Below are 20582 nucleotides of genomic sequence, written 5' to 3'. Positions count from 1 at the left end.
AACTAATCCCATCAATACATTCTAACAAGACTGAATTTTTCTTTCTTTTGCCACCTACTCAGTAACTAAGGTTTTAAAAACAATGCATAGAATGATGTTGAGCTCAGCATCATCTCAATATATTGCCCAAATGAAAAGTCACTTCAAAGAATCCACACCCATTTCTATTATGAATTGCTCAAGGTTCTTGTTTCACAACAAACTGAGTGTCTGTGACTATATGGTAGCCACCCCTCGATGAGGACTTGCACTGCACATGGGTCCCCAGCCGTCCCTATGTACCCCATACTAGGGGTGCGTTTTGATCAAGAAATGTGGATGTACAAAATGGTCTATTCCTTCTTTTTCTCTAAATAAAATGACATCTGATTCTGAGCCCCTCCGTTCTCCCTGGATTTGGGGAGATTTGGCCCCATTCATTATTGCAGTTTATGAGGATGTAAGATGCTTCAGCAGTGCTGAGAAAATGAGAGCAGGCCCTCTGGTCTGGACAATCTCGGTTGTTGCCTGGCATCCTAATGGCCCAAGGCAGCCATAAATGGGTCCCTTCAGTGAGGTTGCTCCCTGATTCTGTGCCACACGTAGGACATGGTGAATTTTGACTGAGACTGAGAACCCCTGAACTTAGGGTTTGGCAGACACTTTTCGTAATCACACACTCAGCAGTTTCTGCCTTTTCAGTCTTGGTCAGTGTTAGAACTCGGTTCCTTTCATTTTTCCTGAAAGTTTTATTCCTTTTGTTTTGTTTCCTTTCTAAAGTCTTCAAACCACTAGGTGTCATTTCTTGCCTATTATTTATGCATTTGTCCAGTTTAACTCAAACATCCTCTAAGGCAAAAGTACACACCTTTACCTGCCAGCTTTATGATGAGAGGGAAGGAAAGCTACAAGGAAACTAGTTAATAACTTTTAACTACTGCTTTCATTGTTGATGCTGTATTATTATTTCTTGTTTGACATATTGATACTAAAACAACTGTATCAAAATTCCATTCTTCTTTAGAATCTTATCGTGTGCTTCCAGGTAAGTGTTGATCGGGGATTAGCAGCTTCACCAGGAATCCTTCAGTGGCCATGTAAAACTCGAGCTCATCCAACCTCTTTTGAGGGTACAAGAACAGCCTCTGGGTGGGAAAAGATGTGGCATTTCCTGTTTGATTCACGTCTGTCCTGTAACCAGAGGCCAGGACCGAAGCAAATATCCTTTGTGGACACAGTTCATGTTTCGAGAACTTGGCAACAGTTCTGGCAACTTTCTCACTTAAAGTTTTACAAGCAGTGTGGATCCAGAGATGTAAATATAATAAACTGGCAACTTTTCATTTTATCACTTGTTCTCCGTACTTCTTTTATGGAAGCCAAGCCTTTGGCATCCACTTTTCACTGCCAATGCCATTACTATATGCTAAAAACTCTGTACTTTCTCCTGACCCATGTTCCATAGATTTGGAATTGCAGTACTCCACAAATGAGCAGAAGTGACCATTTCTGTAGATAATGAACACTTTTACAGGATCACTGAATACAAAATCCATTCCTTTTCTCCGAAAACATAATCAGAGAGATAATTTCATTTACATGAAGAGAATGGAACTCGTAGTCATGAGGCCAGAGAGACTGGTGTAAGGAATATGAGCGTAAAAGCCACACACTTGAATTTGGATTTCTGATTTACACCTATTTGGGTGAGCTCAGAAAATTACTTTCCCTCTGTTGGCTTCAGGATTCCCATACATTAAATGCACTAGCTAAATCATCTCTAATTTTCTTCTAGCTCTGTCAGCCTAGGATTATATCAACCTAAAATAAAATAACCTTTTTCCTGAGATTGTCTTTATCACTATGTATCATACATTTAGCTGATAAAAAGCAGTTAATTAGTTGAAAGTTAATACAATGTTAATTACAACAATACACTTCACAGCATATTTTTCTGGTTTCATGCTGCTCTTTGCATTCCTCCTTAGCTATAGCTTTTGCTAATGATTCTGAGAAACACCTCATGAATCTAGCTTTTCTGAGGGTGGGGAGTTACATTTTATAAGTTCTTATGTTCATGTAACTACGTTGTTTCCAACCATCAGGGCCAGCAATTTTTAATTTGCAATATCTCTAAATTCTTTGCAGAATAATGGTGCTCCCCTATCCTTGTAGGCTTCATGTCATAGGCCAGAACTGAGAATGTCTGTCCTAAATTTCCTTTAAAAGTTTTATCTTAAGGATCTAGGTTTACTCAACAACTTTTAATAAGCAATTGCTCCATACCAGAAATTGTACTAGGAACTGGGGATATAGACAAGAATATTAAACTGTCTCTTTGCTTAAAGAAGACATAGTCTAGTGAGAGAGATGGACTTGTAAATAAGCAACAGAACAATGACAGCTGGTAATATAGGTGCAAGGACAGGACGTTATGGGACCATAACAAAGAAATAATTAATTCACACTCTGAGAAAAAAGAGGTCATGGAAGTCTTCCAAAAATAGTCTGCACCTTTAATGAGGTGAGAACAAATTAGTCTAGAGTTTAGAGGGACGGACCTTGTGAAACAGAAGGGAAAAATGGGAGAAGGACCAGTGGTGGATATGTTAGGAAGAGGGGACATGTAAGATCAGATTCAAGAAAATTAGTCAAGGGCATAAGGGAAATGCAATGCAAGAGTTGAAGATGGAGAGGTGAACAGAAGCCCTTGCATGTCTGGAGTTCGTCTTGGGAGCTGGCAACGCTACTGAAAAATTTTAAGCATAATACCATCCAATTTGGGTTTCAGACCATTATTCTGCCTACAGTGGAGAATGCAATGGAAGGGAGAAGGCTGACGCAGGAAGATCACTTATGAGGCTGTTGTGGTCAGTCTGGATGATGATGGCTTGAAGCAAAGAGCTTATCAAAGTTGGTGATTAACTCTGTGGAGGACCCAAGAGCGTAGGGAAGACAATGCCGAGTTTTCAGGTTTGTCTCTTTTTGCTTTGTTCTAGTGCAGGGTGGCTGGAGTTCAAACAGGGGAATTAAACAAATCTGCTTGGAAGAGGTCATTTGGATATTAAACAAATACACAAGGATGAAGACACGCAAGTCGGTTAGGTTACTGAAGAAGTCCACTGAAGACAAAAAGAGTCTCACATCCATAAAAGAAGAAGAAAATAAGGTAAAAATGCAATGTAAGATGTCTACAGGCTTGAATAATATTTACAAGCGCTGGGAGGAAGGCAGCACATCAAAATAACCCAGAAGGAGCTCTACGGTCAAATGAAAATTCCATCAAGAATGACAAATATTTGATTTATTTTCCTGGGACTGATCTTCAATTGACAAAGCTTTCTCTCTGTTCTCCTTCATGCTTGAAGGATGACTTACAGTCACATATTATTTAGATAGAACTTTAATTTCCATGCTGTGAAGGAAAAGGGATCTATCTGTGTGCCAAGATGGTGTCAGGGAAAAAATATGTCGTTATGCTTTTTTAAATGAGAGAAACAAATGCCATTGGTAAAGGCCACAGAGAGTGTTATTGAAGGGCACATTCTCTTCATTTACTATAACCTAACTGTTTAATATATGACACTGGCCTTGGTCAAAGTCAACTAAGAAGGTCACAAAGAACATTACATTGGGTCTTGCCATGTGCTTTTCTCAGTTTCAAGCATGTATTAAGTGTTTTGAAATGTTAACATTTATTATTTTCTATTATCATTATCATAGAATGAGAAGTGTGGTTGGTATTTAAAAGTATAGAAGGGAGCAAAGAGAAGACAGTTAACATACAAAGAAGAAGGAAAAGAGACAGATTCTTACCCCTTGCTGGTTTATAGCCCACAGGTCAAATTGGGCCTACCACCTATGTTTGTAAATATAGTTTCATTGGAACACACACATGTATATTTATTTACATAATGTAAATTCATTTATTTACACAACAGCAGCATTGAGTCATTGTGCCAGACACTAAATGTCCCTCAAAGCCTGAACTCTTTTCTATCTGACTCTTTACAGAAAAGTTTGTTCACCCATAGTCTAGACATGGGCTTTCTGAAGACTTGAAGGAGAGAGGAAGACTTCAGGTGAGTTCCTTGCATGAGAAAATAAGGAATTTGATAGTGATAAATCTATTAAAACCTACATTCTGAAAATGGAAATACGAAATACTAGTTATAGAGAAATATGTAACCTGTGGTAGTGACCAGGAAGAGATGACAGAAATACCTTTGCTGTCTTTAGTCCTCTGAGGATCACTCGTCACTTTTGGGTTTAGAATTATAGCGCTGGTTTCTGAAACCTCAGTGAGATGGGCCTGATTTTTAATTGCCTCCCATCCATCAGGATATAACTTATCCATCAGGAGACAACTCAGAAACTTACTTGATATTTAACGCAACTATTTTGTTGTGACCTTTTTGTATTCACCTCTAATCTGTGTCTCAAAAAAATAAACTTTCAGTTTTTTAAAAATCCTAAATAATGTGTTCAACACATTCACACTTGTATCCCCAGTCATTGATCCTCAGTCCAGTCTCTATTTTCCTTTGTCCTCATCTCATTCTTGGCCTCCACTCCACCTTGGACCTTTACTGGGTCCTTGGGCCTTTGTCCATGTCTCATCCCTTTCTAGACAACCCGATTGTCCACCCTACCCTGTTCCTAAGCCATGCTCTTTCTCTGGTGCTCAGAATGATTACCAAGGACTGGTTAAGTTCTAAGCATGGGATAACAAAGTCTTTGTGTATATTACCTAATATTCATAATCATAATCAAAATAATGATAATAATAAAAGAAATGTAAAGGGTTTGTTGTGTATATCTCCATAACATGTTCAAAATGATATAACAAAGCAACTACTTCTCAAAAAATAATGTCTTGGTCATGACATGTATAGGATAGCCTATAACTAACCAGGAAGGAGATATAGTCTCACATGTTATAGAATCTCTAAACCATCCCATACATCCTGGAATTGCCAAAGAAAATAGCGTCATTTTTGTCTCACTTTTTTTTTTTCTGAAATTTTCATGCTTGAAAAATTTCAAGCCTTCTTTCTTTCTTTTTTACTTAATAACAATACAAGGGGGAAAAGCATAGGAATTGATTTATTTTCACTTCGTTACAAAGGAAAAGGATTACAAGATTGGCCTAGTGACAATTTATCTAAAATTTAAAAAGCAGAGGAAAAAATACAAAATGAACTTCCCAAATCCAAGTAGGCCTGCCATTCTGGGCACAGTTCTTCTGAAGCTGAGCATAACTTGAACAGGGATGGATTCTCCACAGGCTTTCACCCTCTAGATGGTGTTCAGCACCAGCCCAGAATCGGAAAGTGAACAACGTATCTCAGTACTGTCACAAGACACCAGTAGCAAGACTCTGAGCAGGACAGTTACCGGTTGTTTCATCCCACCCCTATCCAAAGCATGTGTCCCCTGATAGATGTTTCATGTACTTTAGCTCACTAATTTTAGTAGCCTCTAGCCACGTGTAGTTATGGAGTACTTCAAATGTGGCCAGCCCAAAATGAAATGTGCTGTAAGTATAAAATACATACCAATAGCAAAGATTTAGTAAAAAAAAAAAAAAGGTTCATATTGATTATACTTTGAAATAATAGTTTTGATATATTGGGGTAAATAAAATATATTAAAATTAATTTTACCCATTTCTGTTATAGCTACTACAAAATTTAAAATTCCATATGTGACTTGTATGATGTTTCTATCGACAGTGCTGTCCTAGAGAATTACACACATAGGTAACTCTCATTTCCTTAGCCTTCTCCCAAACTATGGAACTAAGGCCCTGACATAAGACATTGCTAAGAGGCAACATGATTGGATATAGGAAATTACTGGTTTGTGTCACCGGATGGGGCCTATGTGACTGAGAGACAGTTATACTACTCCTGGAAATAGAGGCGCTAAAAAGGGGAGCTGGGGAGGTGACAGATAGTGAAGGTGACTATCTGTCATTAACTCTTTAAAAGAACATTTCAAATATTAAATCAACACATAAAGTTTGAGTCACATAAAGGCTGAGTCATAGCTGGTTGGCTTTATGTAAAAAACAATTTCCTACTAGCCAGGCAGTGGCAAAGAAATCCCAGAAAGGGTATTCTGCTGGGTGTACTTTTATTGAACAAGTAGTTGGACAGACAGCATTGTGATCAGGAGGTTTTTAGAGCAGAGACTGGGTGGAGATGTCTCTGTGCCCTCCAATCACAGAATTGAGGAGGAAAGAGATGGAGAAGACTGAAAGTCAGTGAGTCCATTCCCCTCAACAGCTCTCTATTGTTTTCTATAGTTAATAAGACGAGCTCTGAAGAATTCTTTGTATATACAGTTGGTGAAGGGAGGCAATTCAGAATTGGGGCATACACTTTCCCTCATGGCTGTCACCAATCCTCGCATCATTCATCCTAGAAGAGAAGATGGGGTGGTTAGATAGCAGAAATTCAGAGACATTGTAGAAATATGGGGTATGCATTTATAGCTGTGCCATGGTGAAAGAAATCCATAGATTTCTACATTCTGCCAAGAACTCGCAATTTAAAATCACTTTCACATTTTATTCAGTTGAGCCAATGGGCATTTATGGAACACCTAGTATGTACCACCTGTTGAGAAAGATACAAAAATGAACTCTGCTCTTGATTACATGTGACCCTCACAGTAATGCAGAGAGATAAGCGTTACTAACATCATTTCACAGAGGAGGAAACTGAGCTTCAGAGAAGGTTAGTGACTTGCCAAAGTGTCACATTTGGTCAGGACTTATATCTAATTTCTCTAACATTAATGTTTTAACTCTTATAGTTTGTTTTAGGTCATGAGAATATATTCAGCTATTTTCCTTGCCTGACTCATCTAATAGTCATTAACTCTTTAAAAGAACATTTCAAATATTAAATCAACACATAAAGTTTTTGGTTTGTTTTTTTTTAAAAGGGGTAAGGGCCTCAGGAAGTTCACTCCCACATAACCATCCATCTTCAGCTAGTACTGCCTGGGACTCTAGTAGCACTATCATTTCACACTCAAACTTTCAGCTTTCACATCGAAATTAAAATTAGGAGATTTCCTTTGGTTTGAGAGTGACAAGCTATGGTCTTGTTAAACCCATGAAAATCTTCGTTATTGAATTGAGAATCGTCATTTATTCATCTCGTAAAATAGTATTTGTATTTTTCTTAATATAGGAATTTCCTTCCAAGGTGGCTAAACTTTATTTGAGATAATGCCTTCTCTAAAGCCCCTGGTTTTCAGAATCTCCAGACAACTAAAGGATAATGACAGAACATCAGAAATAAAGTTAGAAAATCTATATTGGACCCACGATATAATACTGAACAACTCTGATAAATTGCAAGATTTTTCTCAGGCTGATCTTCTGTAAAATAAGAAAGATAATGATCCCTGCCCAAATCACATGACCATCATGAGGAGGCAAAAGGAAAAATCACATAAAGCTCTAAAGGATTACATTAATCTTAGTAGCTATTTAATATAAAGTACTTTTTAGATAGTAAGCAAAAGTATGGGTTTAAGGCTCCTTAATCTATTTTTCCAGGAATGCTGTGATTGCCTAGCCTTTTATTCCATTCTTGGGATTCCAGACTCTCTCAGAGAATCTTCTATCCAGGAGCAAGTTTCAGGCAATAGGTTCTGTTCTTCAGGATATGCCTCCATAATAGTTATCAGAGCAATGCTGAGCCATGACCCACCTGTACCACCTCAGTGTATCAAAAATCATAGCACTGAATCACAGAGGGAACTGAAACCGTGCCCTGGGCACCTTTTGTTCTAATGACTTGTTGCATCAGCTACATCATGAATAATTCCTACCATTAATAATGACTGCTATGCAACCCTACTGGGAAGAAAACACCCAAAAATGAAAGGAAGGAACTCCCTTACAAACCTTTTGTGCTTAGCCCTGGCAAGATTTTTTATTATTTGAATAAATACATCTTATCGGTGTTATCCTATGGCAACTTCCTCGTAAAGAAGTTTTTGTCAAGTTGTCTACGTGAGATTGCAGCAAGGTGTGCTCTAAGGTGTGGTCTATAGGACTTCTATAAAGATTATATTTACCTCCTGTTCCTCACATATATGTGACCAGGAGTGTTTGTGCGATGGGGGCACAGTATGTTCTGTCAATAAAATGAGGGCGAAACCGTTAAGAATTGATGTGGAATAAGAGAGCAAACACAATACGGGGACTATAGCCAAAGTGTAACCCCTCTCTTTATAGGTGTGTAAAGACCCAGAGTAGATAGACGGTCTCCTGATTTCATCCCAGTATTCCACCTCCTCTATCTGCCTTCCAGCTGCTTGTGTAAAACTAGAAACACCTAGCTTATAGCTCTCGGTTTTCTAGTTTCCCATATCAAGGTTCACTGAGTAGCTCTTTACATTATGGGCTCATCTAGTGTTGCTTAAGAGCCTTAAATCCGGCAGAGTAGTTTCCAATTTCATTACTGCCAAAGCTATTTGTGACCGTGGAAGGGAGTAAAAACAGTTGTGGATAATAGTAAATAATTATTTATTAAGCATGATTTATTAAAATATTGTTTGCTTGAATTAAATATATATTTGTGAATATCAAATATAAATTTTTAAAATATAATTCATTAAACATATTAAAAATGAATAAGCACTATGCTGAGGTCTGTTTCTTTAAGTTCATACTTTGGTCTCTTAGACGTAACAAATAATAGTGATAGCGAAAATAAATGCCATTAATTATTAGACACTGCTAAATGCTTAAAAGTCAGTATTCATTTAATATTTTCAATAATCAGTGAGCTCTTTAGTTTAGAAATTTATGTGATTTGTCAAAGGTCTCATATATGAAGAACATCAAAACCTGGAATTTGAGCCCTTATTTATCTGGTAGCAAAAATTTTTCTCTTATTTGAAAATTCCTAGTTTTTTTCTCCATGTTGCATATCATCTTGCTACAAGAAGAGATTCCTCAAGCGCAGCTGCTAGGGAGAATGTCAAACTCAGGAATGTGTGTCAAAATATCCTTGTAAGAATTTAAATGAAAAAGTCATTTTGGGAGACAGTTTAACACAATGTGAAAATGCAAGGATATTGGGGTTACTCAGAAATCGTTTAAATCCAGTTCTGTCGCAATCTGACTTCTCTTGGTCTCTGTCTCATCTTCTTATTGTAGATCACAGAAAAGACATACTCTGTGAAACTGCTGTAAGGGATAGTGCTACTAAAAAGTCTATTAAGGATCTCAGTAAACAGTAAATATCTTTCAATAGTAACTATTGTGTTATTCTTCCCACATATTTTAGCAACCACTTAATTATTTTCACAATGAACATATGAGCAGTTCTGGGGTTACCTGACCTCGTATCACTTCCCTGGCCAGAGAAATGTCCATTACCCAGTACAGAGAAGAGCAGCAGAACCAACTGGTCCTAATGCTATAATCATAGACGTCAGTGTACTTACAGAGGCTGGCATGCTGGGTGTTGTTGTTCCTTGGGTGCTATTCTCCTCACACTTCCCTTCGCTGCGTATGCGTGTATTAGTTTGGCGCATTCTAAAACAGAACAGAACCAGTTTCAAAGATAGAACAAAACCCAAGGATCAGTGTGGGTGACATTTGGGTGTCAAACCAGAACGGCAATAAGGGTTAGGGCGTAGGCTCTGCATGCAACTCTTTTTTTTCCAGTAGGCATAATCCAGGTTTAGTCTCTGTCTTCTGATTTAGCTCCAGATTTGTTCCCCAGCCTTGGATCTATTTTGTCACATTTCATTCATACTCATAGAACTGCTGTGTGTTGGAAATAAACTTGAACATCATCTAGTCCGAAAGCCATTGTGTTACAGATGGGGAAATTGGATCCCAGAGAGAACCTTGACTTTATTGAGTACGTATAATGTGACTTAAAGATTATAAAATATATTTTATATAAATATACACATGTAAAATATAAAGAAAATATAGATTCCATACATAAAAATATATTTTACAAAATATAACGAGACATAATCATATAATCTGCGTATACGTGTATTAGTTTGGTGCATTCTAAAACAGAACAGAATAAGTTTCAGAGATAGGACAAAACCCAAGGATCAATGTGGGTGACATTTGGGTGTCAAACCAGAACTGCAATTAGGGGTAGGGCGTAGGATCTGGAAAGAGGTAACTTTCTGCATATTATCAAAGGAATCTTTGACTCCCAATTTTTTAAGGAACTACTGCCTTGGATAGAACGGTAGTATAGTGGAAAGAAAAGAAAACGGTATTATCCTCAAATCAACAAGGTTAAAATCCTATATGATCTACTTCCAGCTTTGTGACATTAAACAAATTACTTGGACTCTTTGAGCCTCAGATTAACCCTCTGAACAACGATGAGAACACCACTCTATAGCAGGTACTGAGGATTCAGTGAGGGACTGAATGTGAAAGTGCCTTGTTCACGATGTGAGAACACACAAAGCACTTGTATAAAGATTTTATTCTAAGTATATGAACTGCAGAATGCTTCTTCATTTATGAGTTACTTGACTTAAAAGGAAATAAATGGAAACTCAAATATTTTTCAAGGATTGGAATGCAAGATATCAGACCCATCCTCACATTCTGGGCCTTTCTTTAGAGTCCTAAGAAAGAATATGCATGGACTGCAGTGTAAGTCTGAGGTGGGGTGGGTGGAAAAGTTCAGATTTGCCACTATGCTCTCATTTAAAGCTAGTCAAGTGGAGGCTAGGAAAAGCTGAGGAATGTGAATGGAGGAGAGGGTAAGATAGCATTTGAGCAGAAAAACAACAACAAAGCTACAACCAATAACGAAAGTATTAAAACAAAATTTTTGTGTTTAACTTAAAAATTATAATTCTCGATAACTGTGTGAAGTCAGTTGGCTCAGAGGCCTGGTTCCACTTCTCCAGTGAAGAAACTGAATCTCAGAATGATGAGGTAATGGGCCCACAGATGCACAGATAGTAATAAATCTGCGAGCAGAGGCCAGGGCTGCTATTTGCTCCACTGAGCTTTCTTTCGCATGCTACCTCTTTCTGCTGCAAGAAGACTCAGGGAGGATATGAAATCCGTGACTAGCAGGTAGTCATAAGGTCCTAGAGATTATAGGCTGCGCTGCAATGATTCTTGACTTTTTTCTGTTAGACAAAGGATGGATGATGTTTGCCCTCCTATAAGTAACATGGGCTTAATCGAGATTTTCTCCAATTATAACCTCACCACTTTCTCCTTTCTCTCCCACTCAGTAAAGGATGTAAGCAATTTTATTAAAGGGATAACCTTAAATCTTCTCTATTTTATATATGATGAAGATCATTTGCAAAATTAAGTTTTGAACTGCTATGATTAGTAGACTGGTCGCAGCACAGCTCAAACTGCTATCGGTACACTACCGTGGGTCAAAGGGTAGTCAGGAACATCTACCCTGGAAGACACGATGGTTTGACTTGTATACTTACAGGTTTTCATGACAGAGCATGCAGGGGTTGTTGTATGTCTGGCCATCGTCACCACAGACAGGGTGTAAATCCTTTGGGCAAAGGTAACCCATCTTGGGCAATACTCGGTACTGTTTGCACATCTCAGAATCCTGAACAAGCAAAACATAAATCAGATTTGCTTCAGTGACACTCAAGAGGGATTAGCTGGGGGAAAACACCTCTTGACTTCCTCCACCACATTTGAATAAATGATTTGCAAAGGTACTGTAACACAGGTCAGACAAACTCATATATTTATTTCACACCATTAATAGGTAGATTCAACCTCCTGGATTTGACTTATTTTTACTAAGGAAGGTAAGCAGCTAAACCAAGAAATAAGAAAGAGCAAAGCAATAAGAAAGTAGAAACCCTACATGATATTGGGCACAGAGAAACTGAGGCATGCCCATAGGAAGAAAACTAGGATGATGGTAATCATGCAAAAATAGTATCTTTTTTTTTTTTCTTAAATGGAGGCACTAGTTACATGTAATCTAGAAAGGAAAGACTCAGAGGTAAATACTAATTAACTGCCTGGGCTTTTGAGTCCCAGCTCTGCCACAGAACTAGAGGAACGATTTACCTAACTTCTCTGAACCTTAGTTTCTCATTTGAAAATCATGAATAGCTCTTGTCTCGTATTGGTGCTTTATGAGATCAAATCAGATAATGCATTTAAATGTATGCATAACACAGTGTTTGGCACATACTAAGGGCTCAGTATATGTTAATTGTTAGTATATTTCCCAAGATAAAATATATATATTTTTTCATGTATAAGATGGAACATATTTGTTCCTTGTAGTCTTTCAGAAGTGTGAATTCAATAATGATAATAATAATAACTTTATTAATTAAAGAAAAATAGATCCAAAGGAAAAAAAAAGACAGAGAAATTTAAAAAATAGAATTATGGAAGATTTAAATATAATTGTGCCAATAGTTATATTAAATATTAATAAGACTAAGTACTCTAGTTAAAGACTAGAGATAATTAGCATGGAAAAACAAAAAGACTCAACTATATAATGTTTACAAGAAGTATACTTTAAATATATCTTTATATTTCAACCAGTAGGTTGAAAGTAAAATGATAGACAATATATACATGTAAATACTCATTATACAAAAGCTACATATCTATATTAATATCACATAAAGTGCCATTTAGGACAAAAGGTATTAGCAGAAATAAAGAAAAAAATTCCTAATGATAAAACAATTGATTCATTAATATCAAATCAAACATGCATGTATCTAAAGTATAGTTTCAAAATATATGAGGCAAAAATCGACTGACTAAAAGGATAAATAGGCAAATTTGTAAACATATGGAAATATTAACTTACTTCTTTCAGTAATTGGTAGCAGAGACAAAAAATACCAAAAAACCAAGGTATAGAATATTTGAAAATTACCTAGTTTGACTTAAATGATAGTTAGACTTCTATATTTAACAACTGCAGATTACGCATTCTTTTCAAGTGCACATGAAATTATTGCCAAATAGAAACTGTTAAGCAACTGTCAATAAATTCCAAAGAACTGAAGTCATAAAATGCACGTTTTATGATCACAGTGGTATAATACTGGGGTTCCTATGTATTTAGGAACTCTAAATAACTCATGCCTCAAAATAATCATAATAGAAATGTTTGAACTGAATGATAATGAAAATGTAAACTATCATATCACAGCAGCTAAAGCAATGATTTGAGGGTAAGATGTAAATAATTACATAATTAGAAAGAAAGTTTTAAAATCAATGATTGAAACTTACATCTCAAAAAGCTGACAAAAAATAGGCAAATTAAGCTCAAAGAAAATAGAAGAAACCAAATAATCAAGACGGGAAATTTTTGAACCAGAAAACAGAACAAAGTCAAACATTGGTTGTTTGAAAAAATTACTAATTAATAAGCCATTTGAAAAATTGACAAAAAGGCAAGCAATGCACATTACCAATATTAAGTATAAAAAGGGAGGTCACAATATTAATACAGATATTTAAAGAATAATGTGGAAATGTTATAAATAATTACATGCCAATATATTTGACAACAGATGTAACTAACAAATTCCTTGAAAAGCACTATCTGAAAGAGACATAAAGAAGAAATAGAAAATTTAATAATATTGAATCTTTTAATATTCATTTCAGAGGCATAAAGAAGTACTTGTTTTCTAGTTTGTTTTGATGAATATTTCAAACATATAAATGGACTTTGGATTGTAGTGAGTTCCATATCAATAGAGATATTAAAGGAGAATTTAGATAAGTACCGTCTATGTATCACTGACAAAGGTAGGACTAAACCATTAGATTTTTAGTATATACAGAAGGTGCCAAAAAAATGTATATACATTTTAAGAAAAGAAAAAACTATTAAAATTGTAATATTCAATATGTACTAAAAACAAAAGATGAATACAAGTCATGTTTGACTTCTGCAATTACAAGAGGTGCTCAAAGTGGTTACCATCAGCGTCCAGACACTTCTAATTATGGCAAACTACTGCTTGAGAAACATTGACCAAAGTGTCGACTTGTATACATATTTTTGGCACCCGAGTATATACTAAAATAATATGTGTATATATAGTGTATATACATATATATGTATATATAAATATACATATAATATACTTATATATAGTAAATATATATTTATTAACAGTGTAACACACATATATAAAATAAAATATTATTCTGTTAGAAGAAAGAAGGAAATCCTGCCATTTAAGACAATTTGGATGAAACTTGAGAGTATTATGCTATGTGAAATAAGTCAGGCAAAGGACAAATACTGTATGATCTCACTTATATATGGAATCTTAGAAAGCCAAACTCAGAAACAGAGAGTAGAATGGTGGTTACCAGGGGCTGGGATTGGGAGAAATGGGGAGATGGCCGAAAAGTATAAACTTTCAGTTATAGGATGAATAAGTTTTGGTATCTAATATAAAGCAGGGTGATTATAGCTTATAATACTCTATTATATACTTGAAAGTTGCTAAGTGAGTAGATCTTAAATGTTTCACCTCAAAAACAGAAATGGTCCCTATGTGAGGTGATGGAGGTGCTAGATAATGCTACGGTGGTAATCATTTTGTAAAATACAAGTGTCTCAGATCAACACGTTATACATCTTAAACTTATATAATATGTGACGTTGTAATAAAGCTGGGGGGAAAAAGAACAGATTTTTGTGACTAGCTCTTCTCCATGCCAGAGATCACCAGTGTAGTGCCTAATTTACTGGACATACGTAATTGTTATATATTTCACTAGTGCAAGTCATCTATTATCCTAGCTAAGTCGGGCAAGTAATTAGGTAAAATTCATGTTTGATACCTTTCTTTCTTCTTTCTGGGTCACTGACAAGGTGCTAAAGTCTCCCTTTTAGGGCCCACTTTGAGATGATGCTCTCATAATCCCTTTCCTCCTTTCTGCTCCTGACCTTGCCAAAGCTCTACAACAGCAATCCGATTAGGCTAATTTACACTAAGATATACACCACTGATGGCCATCAGGCTATATTTTAAATAAAAAGTTTTAACTATTGCGAATTACTGATTGGTGGCATTTCCCAACTGGTCAGCACGGCACTCTAGACTATTGGGCAAAGGATTTGGTTTGAGGAGGGGGTGTGAGAGGAAGCTGGGTGAGGAATCTTTTTGGTAGCTGACATTACAGAATTGAGGCTCCCAGCCACTTACATGACCACCTGTGAGATAAGTCACATTCATTACACACTCACTTTTAACAAATTAAAAAATGTACTACATGGGCTTGGAATGGGACTAATAATCTCAAAGAGTGACACACTGATGACTAATTCCAGAACTCTCACCAAACATGAACTACATTTAATCCTCAAAGGACCTGAGGCTGTACTGAATCAGCCTTTCCCAGACTTTTCTATGAAAATGAGATTTATAGAGGGCAAGTGGCAACAGGGCCCCCAAAATAAGCGAATTAAGTAAAAAGGTAGCTTTTCATAAAGAGTCGTTCTTACCAGAGTAGAAATATGGGAATCCTCTTCAGAAGATCTAATGTGCGATGGCTTTTCTTGAAGTTTTGCCCTTTCCAAAGCTTCTTTCTGACTAAAAAAGAAAACAAAAAGTAATTTAAAGTTTTATTAACAAAGATTAGCTCCTATAACTTCCAGAGGAGAGTAAGCAATTCTAATAAAATATGATGGAAACATAGAACATTCTATCAGAGAACAACTAGGATAACGTGAAGAAAAGCACGCAGCTGGGAGCTTTGATCACTTAATAGATGTGCAACCTTGGACAAGTTGCTTAAATTCCTTGAGTTTAGACTTTTTAAGACATTTAAAAAAAGTATAGATAACTCCTATCTCAAGGAACACACTACAAAGAGCTAAACGAATACTGATTATTATTATTGTGTTCAGTGTTTTTCAAAACCATTGTCATCATCATTATCTGTCATGCCCATTGATCTCCAAATGTGGTTGTTCATCAGAATAACTCAGTGACCCGTTCTTAAAAACAAATTCCTTAGCTGTGGAGACTGACTTCATATATCTTGGGGTCAAATCTGTATTTTTTTTTCTTTTTTTTTTTTTACAATAACACTTCTTTGTTGGGTTTGATCTAGTTGTGGAACAAAATTGTGGAACAATTTCTTATAACTATGATCCTGAGAGTTGAAAAAAGTTTTTTTAAAGTGAAAACTAGTAAATATGATGGTTAGAATTTACATGTGAATTTACTGTCTTCAAGATTCAGGCATTCTTTGTCCTGTATCGGGGCCCAGAATCTAAAGACTTATTTTAAGGATCTTATGGTTCATTTTAAACAGCAGTTTCTAAAAATGCAGTTCGCCTACCACCGGAAGGGGTAACAGGATCCTTTTACTTACAAGACATCTCTGCACATGTAGCACTGGTTTTTGTGTAACTTCCCATCAGCTCCTCGCACGGGATCATTCTCTCGAGTGCACAAGAGCTCGTCATTCCTCAGATACCTCCGAAAGTTACCACACTGGTCCTAGAATATGAGAAAGGGGAAGTGAACATGGCTGTTTCCCTTCTTGGCTTGGTGGTTTTCTCAAACTTGGTTTTAGGAGGTCTTCTCTTGGCTCTGGGCTCAGACTCACTGCACTTATCCCGGCAAGGGAGGCCAAGGAACACCCTAACTGTCTAAACTTTCCATCCTCTGCTTCATTCCGAACCTCTCTGCACTGGTCCTGGAAATGCAGGGAAACATAAAACCCTCGATAGACCTTCTTGTCTCCCTTACCCTTTCCTTCCAGCCTTCCTATCCCCCATTTTCCACATGAGATGCACCCTTGACCAAAGGACATTTTCACGAAAATCTAAGTCTACAAATGTGATTATCACTGTTAAAGGACTGAATGACAATGTCTTCTTTGCAGTCTTGAAAAGTGCATAGAAAAGGCAGCATCATGCATGCACCTATTTATTTGTGGATGCTGAGAAAATGATCTGGAGAAAACAGAAAAAAGACATCAAAGAGAGAAGCTAAAGACAGGCTTTGAGATTAGTTTACCTTGCCTGAATTGTTAAAATCAATGTCAGCAAGCTCCCTGAAGCCTCATTTCACATTTAGTGTCAGATAAGCATGCACCTGAGGTGGTAAGGAATTTTGCCCTCTATTTTTCAATCCACATTTCTCCCAAGAAGAGAGACTAAAGCAATGATTGACACACAATGCAGGAGAATTCTCTACAAAATTGAGAAAAACATTAAATATTCAAGTCAGAAAAAGAAAATCTTATAACCCAAAGTGATAATATTGCCCAAATCAATTTTCTCTGAGGCAAAAGATTAACATCTTCCTTATCCAAAAACTTGAGGAGAATGGAAGATCTGAGGATGAAAATTAAAACTGTTTTCTGTATATCTTTTGAGAAATAACCTTTGCATCATTTGAAGACTGGTCACGTGGTTTTTCTTCATCATTCCCTTTTCTTTCACTCGCTTCTCGCTCACTGCAGAATAAAAAAGGACAGTGTAGTTTTTCCAGGGTTATTTTGAAAATTTTTAACCAAGTATTTCTCCGATTCTAAACATTAGCGAATCTAACACTACTTTCTCATATCTAAAATATATCTGAAATTCTTTCTTTACTAATGAGTTCTGGTTGTTAGAATTTTCACAATTTGTGGCAGTGCTATCAGCTTTCCTAAATTCAGTTACTATATTGTTATTCAGAATGATATATTGCAAGGCCATTATGTTTTTCCTTAGTAGACTCTATTATGTCTTTCATGTAGAGAGTTGCTTCAGTTCTCCTTTTCATTTTTTCTTATTAAATCACAACTAAACTCTCCAGTATAGATTGTTCTTTACATAGTTCTACAGCTTTAAAGTTTACAAACATTTAAAAATTACATTATCTCCTTGAATCCCTACAAATCTGTATTATGAGATTATCATTCCCTTTATACACAGGAGGAACTGAGGTTCTACAAAGTAAACTGGCCTGTCCCACGTTACTTAGCTGATATGTAAGGAGCTGCTATTATATTTTTAATGTGTGATGTCAAGTGCCTTAAGTTTTCAATTAAGAGGAACTATTTTCTGGCCAACAGGCACAACGTATCAAATTGATCAATAAACCTCTTCACGTACAAGATGCTCTGACACATTGCACACTTGTTGACGTGCATCTTGCCATATGGACCTCGAATTGGGTCATTTTCTCTGGTGCAGATGAGCTTTCCATCTCTCACCATGCTCCGAAATTCATGACACTGATCCTGCCAAGAGGAGCAAAAAAGATGTTACTACACTAGTCTGATCTTAAACACTGAAAACATGACATAAACTCATAACACTTGAGGGGGGAAAATCTGGAGAAAATGACATTTTATAGAGATGGAATGTGTTTGAAAGGCACTTTAGTCAATTTCTGCTTAGAATCCTCTCCACGGCATCCTTCTCAAATAATTGTCTTGCTCCAGTGGAATTTCACTACCACCTAAGGCAGCCCATACCATTTTTATACAGTTTTCTATTGGGCTGAGCCCCAAATCTGTCTCCCAGCAACTGTACCCATTACTCCACACAGAAAAAGCCCTGAAATGAACTAAAAGATGCTCTTCTGGCAAGACATACTAAAATGTAAACTTTTATCTGGACATTTTCTATGTATATATGTATAAAGAACATTTAAATTGACCAAGATTATCGGTAGAATAGATGGTCTATAGAGATCATTTGAAGTTGTGCAATAAAGCCTTTTCTCAAAGCCGTTCATGTACCAAAATGTATAACAGATATCCCCAATACAGTATTTTTTAAAAAATGATAATTACTATTAATGTTTCATATTGTTTAGTCAGTATAGACCTAGTGAAAAGTTGCCTCATTAATGGGAAAACCTCCCTAGGGAAATTCCAATATTTTACTTTCGTAATTGGAGTTCATAGATGGATTAGAAGAGACTGTCCTTTGAAGTCAAATGCATAAAATCCTCTTTGAACCCAAGGTCCATAAATTTAGTACCTATGTTTTCTTCTATGCAGTGTATTGTTTCAGGTCTTATGTTTAGGTCTTTGATCCATTTTGAATTAATTTTGGTACACGGTCGCAGATAGCAGTCTAACTTCATTCTTTTGCATGTGGCTTTCCAATTTTCCAAGAACCATTTTTTGAAGACGCTGTCTTTTCTCCATTGTATGTTTTTGGCTTCTTTGTCAAAAATTATCTGTCCATATTTATGTGGTTTTATTTCTGGGTTCTCGATTTTATTCTATTGGTCTGTGTGTCTTTTTTTCTGCCAGTACCATACTATTTTGATTATTGTTGCCCTGTAGTACAAGCTGAAGTCAGGGAGTGTGAAACCTCCAGCATTGTTCTTTTTTCTGAGGATTACTTTGGCTATTCAGGGTCTTTTGTGGTTCCATACAAATCTGATGATTATTTTGTTCTTTTTCTTTAAAAAATGCCATTGGGATTTTGATGGGGATTGCACTAAATCTGTATATTGCTTTGGGTAATATGGCCATTTTAACTATGTTGATTCTTCCAATCCATGAACACAGAATGTCTTTCCATTTCTTTGTGTTTTCTTCAATTTCTTTTAAAAATGTCTTATAGTTTTCAGTGTAAAGGCAAGGGAAGTAAAAGCTAAAATAAATGAATGGGACTATATCAAACTAAAAAGCTTCTGCACAGCAAAAGAAACCATCGACAAAATAAAGAGGCAACCAACTGAATGGGAGAAGGTTTTTGAGAACAACGCCTCCGATAAGAGGTTACTATCCAAAATATATAAGGAATTCATACAACTCAACAACAAAAACAAACAAACAATCCAATTGAAAAATGGGCAGAGGACCTGAAGAGACATTTCTCCAAAGTGAAGAAATGCTCAACATCACTAATCATCAGAGAAATGTAAATTAAAAACCACAGTGAGATATCACCTCACACCAGTTAGAATGGCTATCATCAACAAGACAAATAATAACAAGTGTTGGAGAGGCTGTGGAACAAAAGGAACCCTCGTATACTGTTGGTGGGAATGCAGACTGGTGCAGTCCTATGGAAGGTAGTGTGGAGGTTCCTCAAAAGATTAAAAATAGAATTACCATATGACCCAGCAATCCCTCTCCTGGGTATCTACCCCCAAAAATCTGAAAACATTTATCCATAAAGGTATATGTGCTCCGATGTTCATTGCAGCTTTATTTACTGTGGTCAAGACATGGAAACAACCAAAGTGTACTTTGATAGATGATTGGATAAATCATACACAATGGAATACTATTCGGCGGTAAGAAAAGATGAAATAGTACCATTTGCGACAACATGGATGGATCTTGAGATTATAATGCTAAGCGAAATAAGTCAGACAGAAAAGGTAGAGAACCATATGATTTCACTGATATGTATGGTATGTAAAGCTGAAAACAACAAAAGAACAAGAAAAACAAATGAAGAAACAAAAACTCATAGACACAGACAATAGTTTAGTGGTTACCAGAGGGTAAGGGGGGAGGGGGCTGGTAGATGAGGGTAAAGGGTATCAAATATATGGTGATGGAGAGAACTGACTCTGGGTGGTGAACACACAATGTGATATATAGATGATGTATT

General features: G+C 36.4%; 1 protein-coding gene across 2 annotated transcripts in view; it reads right to left on the bottom strand.

Moving 5' to 3' along the window:
- Window positions 1-5066: 5066 nt before the first annotated feature.
- SPINK5 (serine peptidase inhibitor Kazal type 5) overlaps window positions 5067-20582 on the bottom strand; it is a 91422-nt gene continuing 75906 nt past the window's right edge. For both annotated transcript variants that reach the window (XM_019738993.2, XM_019738996.2), the window contains 7 exons: window positions 18111-18238; window positions 17395-17467; window positions 16376-16503; window positions 15501-15588; window positions 11458-11588; window positions 9457-9547; window positions 5067-6404 (listed from right to left, as the gene is read on the bottom strand). In XM_019738993.2, coding sequence (XP_019594552.2) covers window positions 6396-6404; window positions 9457-9547; window positions 11458-11588; window positions 15501-15588; window positions 16376-16503; window positions 17395-17467; window positions 18111-18238 — 648 coding nt within the window. In that variant the 3' untranslated portion in view covers window positions 5067-6395. The remainder of the gene's footprint in view (window positions 6405-9456; window positions 9548-11457; window positions 11589-15500; window positions 15589-16375; window positions 16504-17394; window positions 17468-18110; window positions 18239-20582) is intronic.

This window comes from Rhinolophus sinicus, linkage group LG10 (assembly GCF_036562045.2).
Source record: "Rhinolophus sinicus isolate RSC01 linkage group LG10, ASM3656204v1, whole genome shotgun sequence".
NCBI classification, from domain to species: domain Eukaryota; kingdom Metazoa; phylum Chordata; class Mammalia; order Chiroptera; family Rhinolophidae; genus Rhinolophus; species Rhinolophus sinicus.
This window is presented reverse-complemented; position numbering and strand designations above follow the sequence as displayed.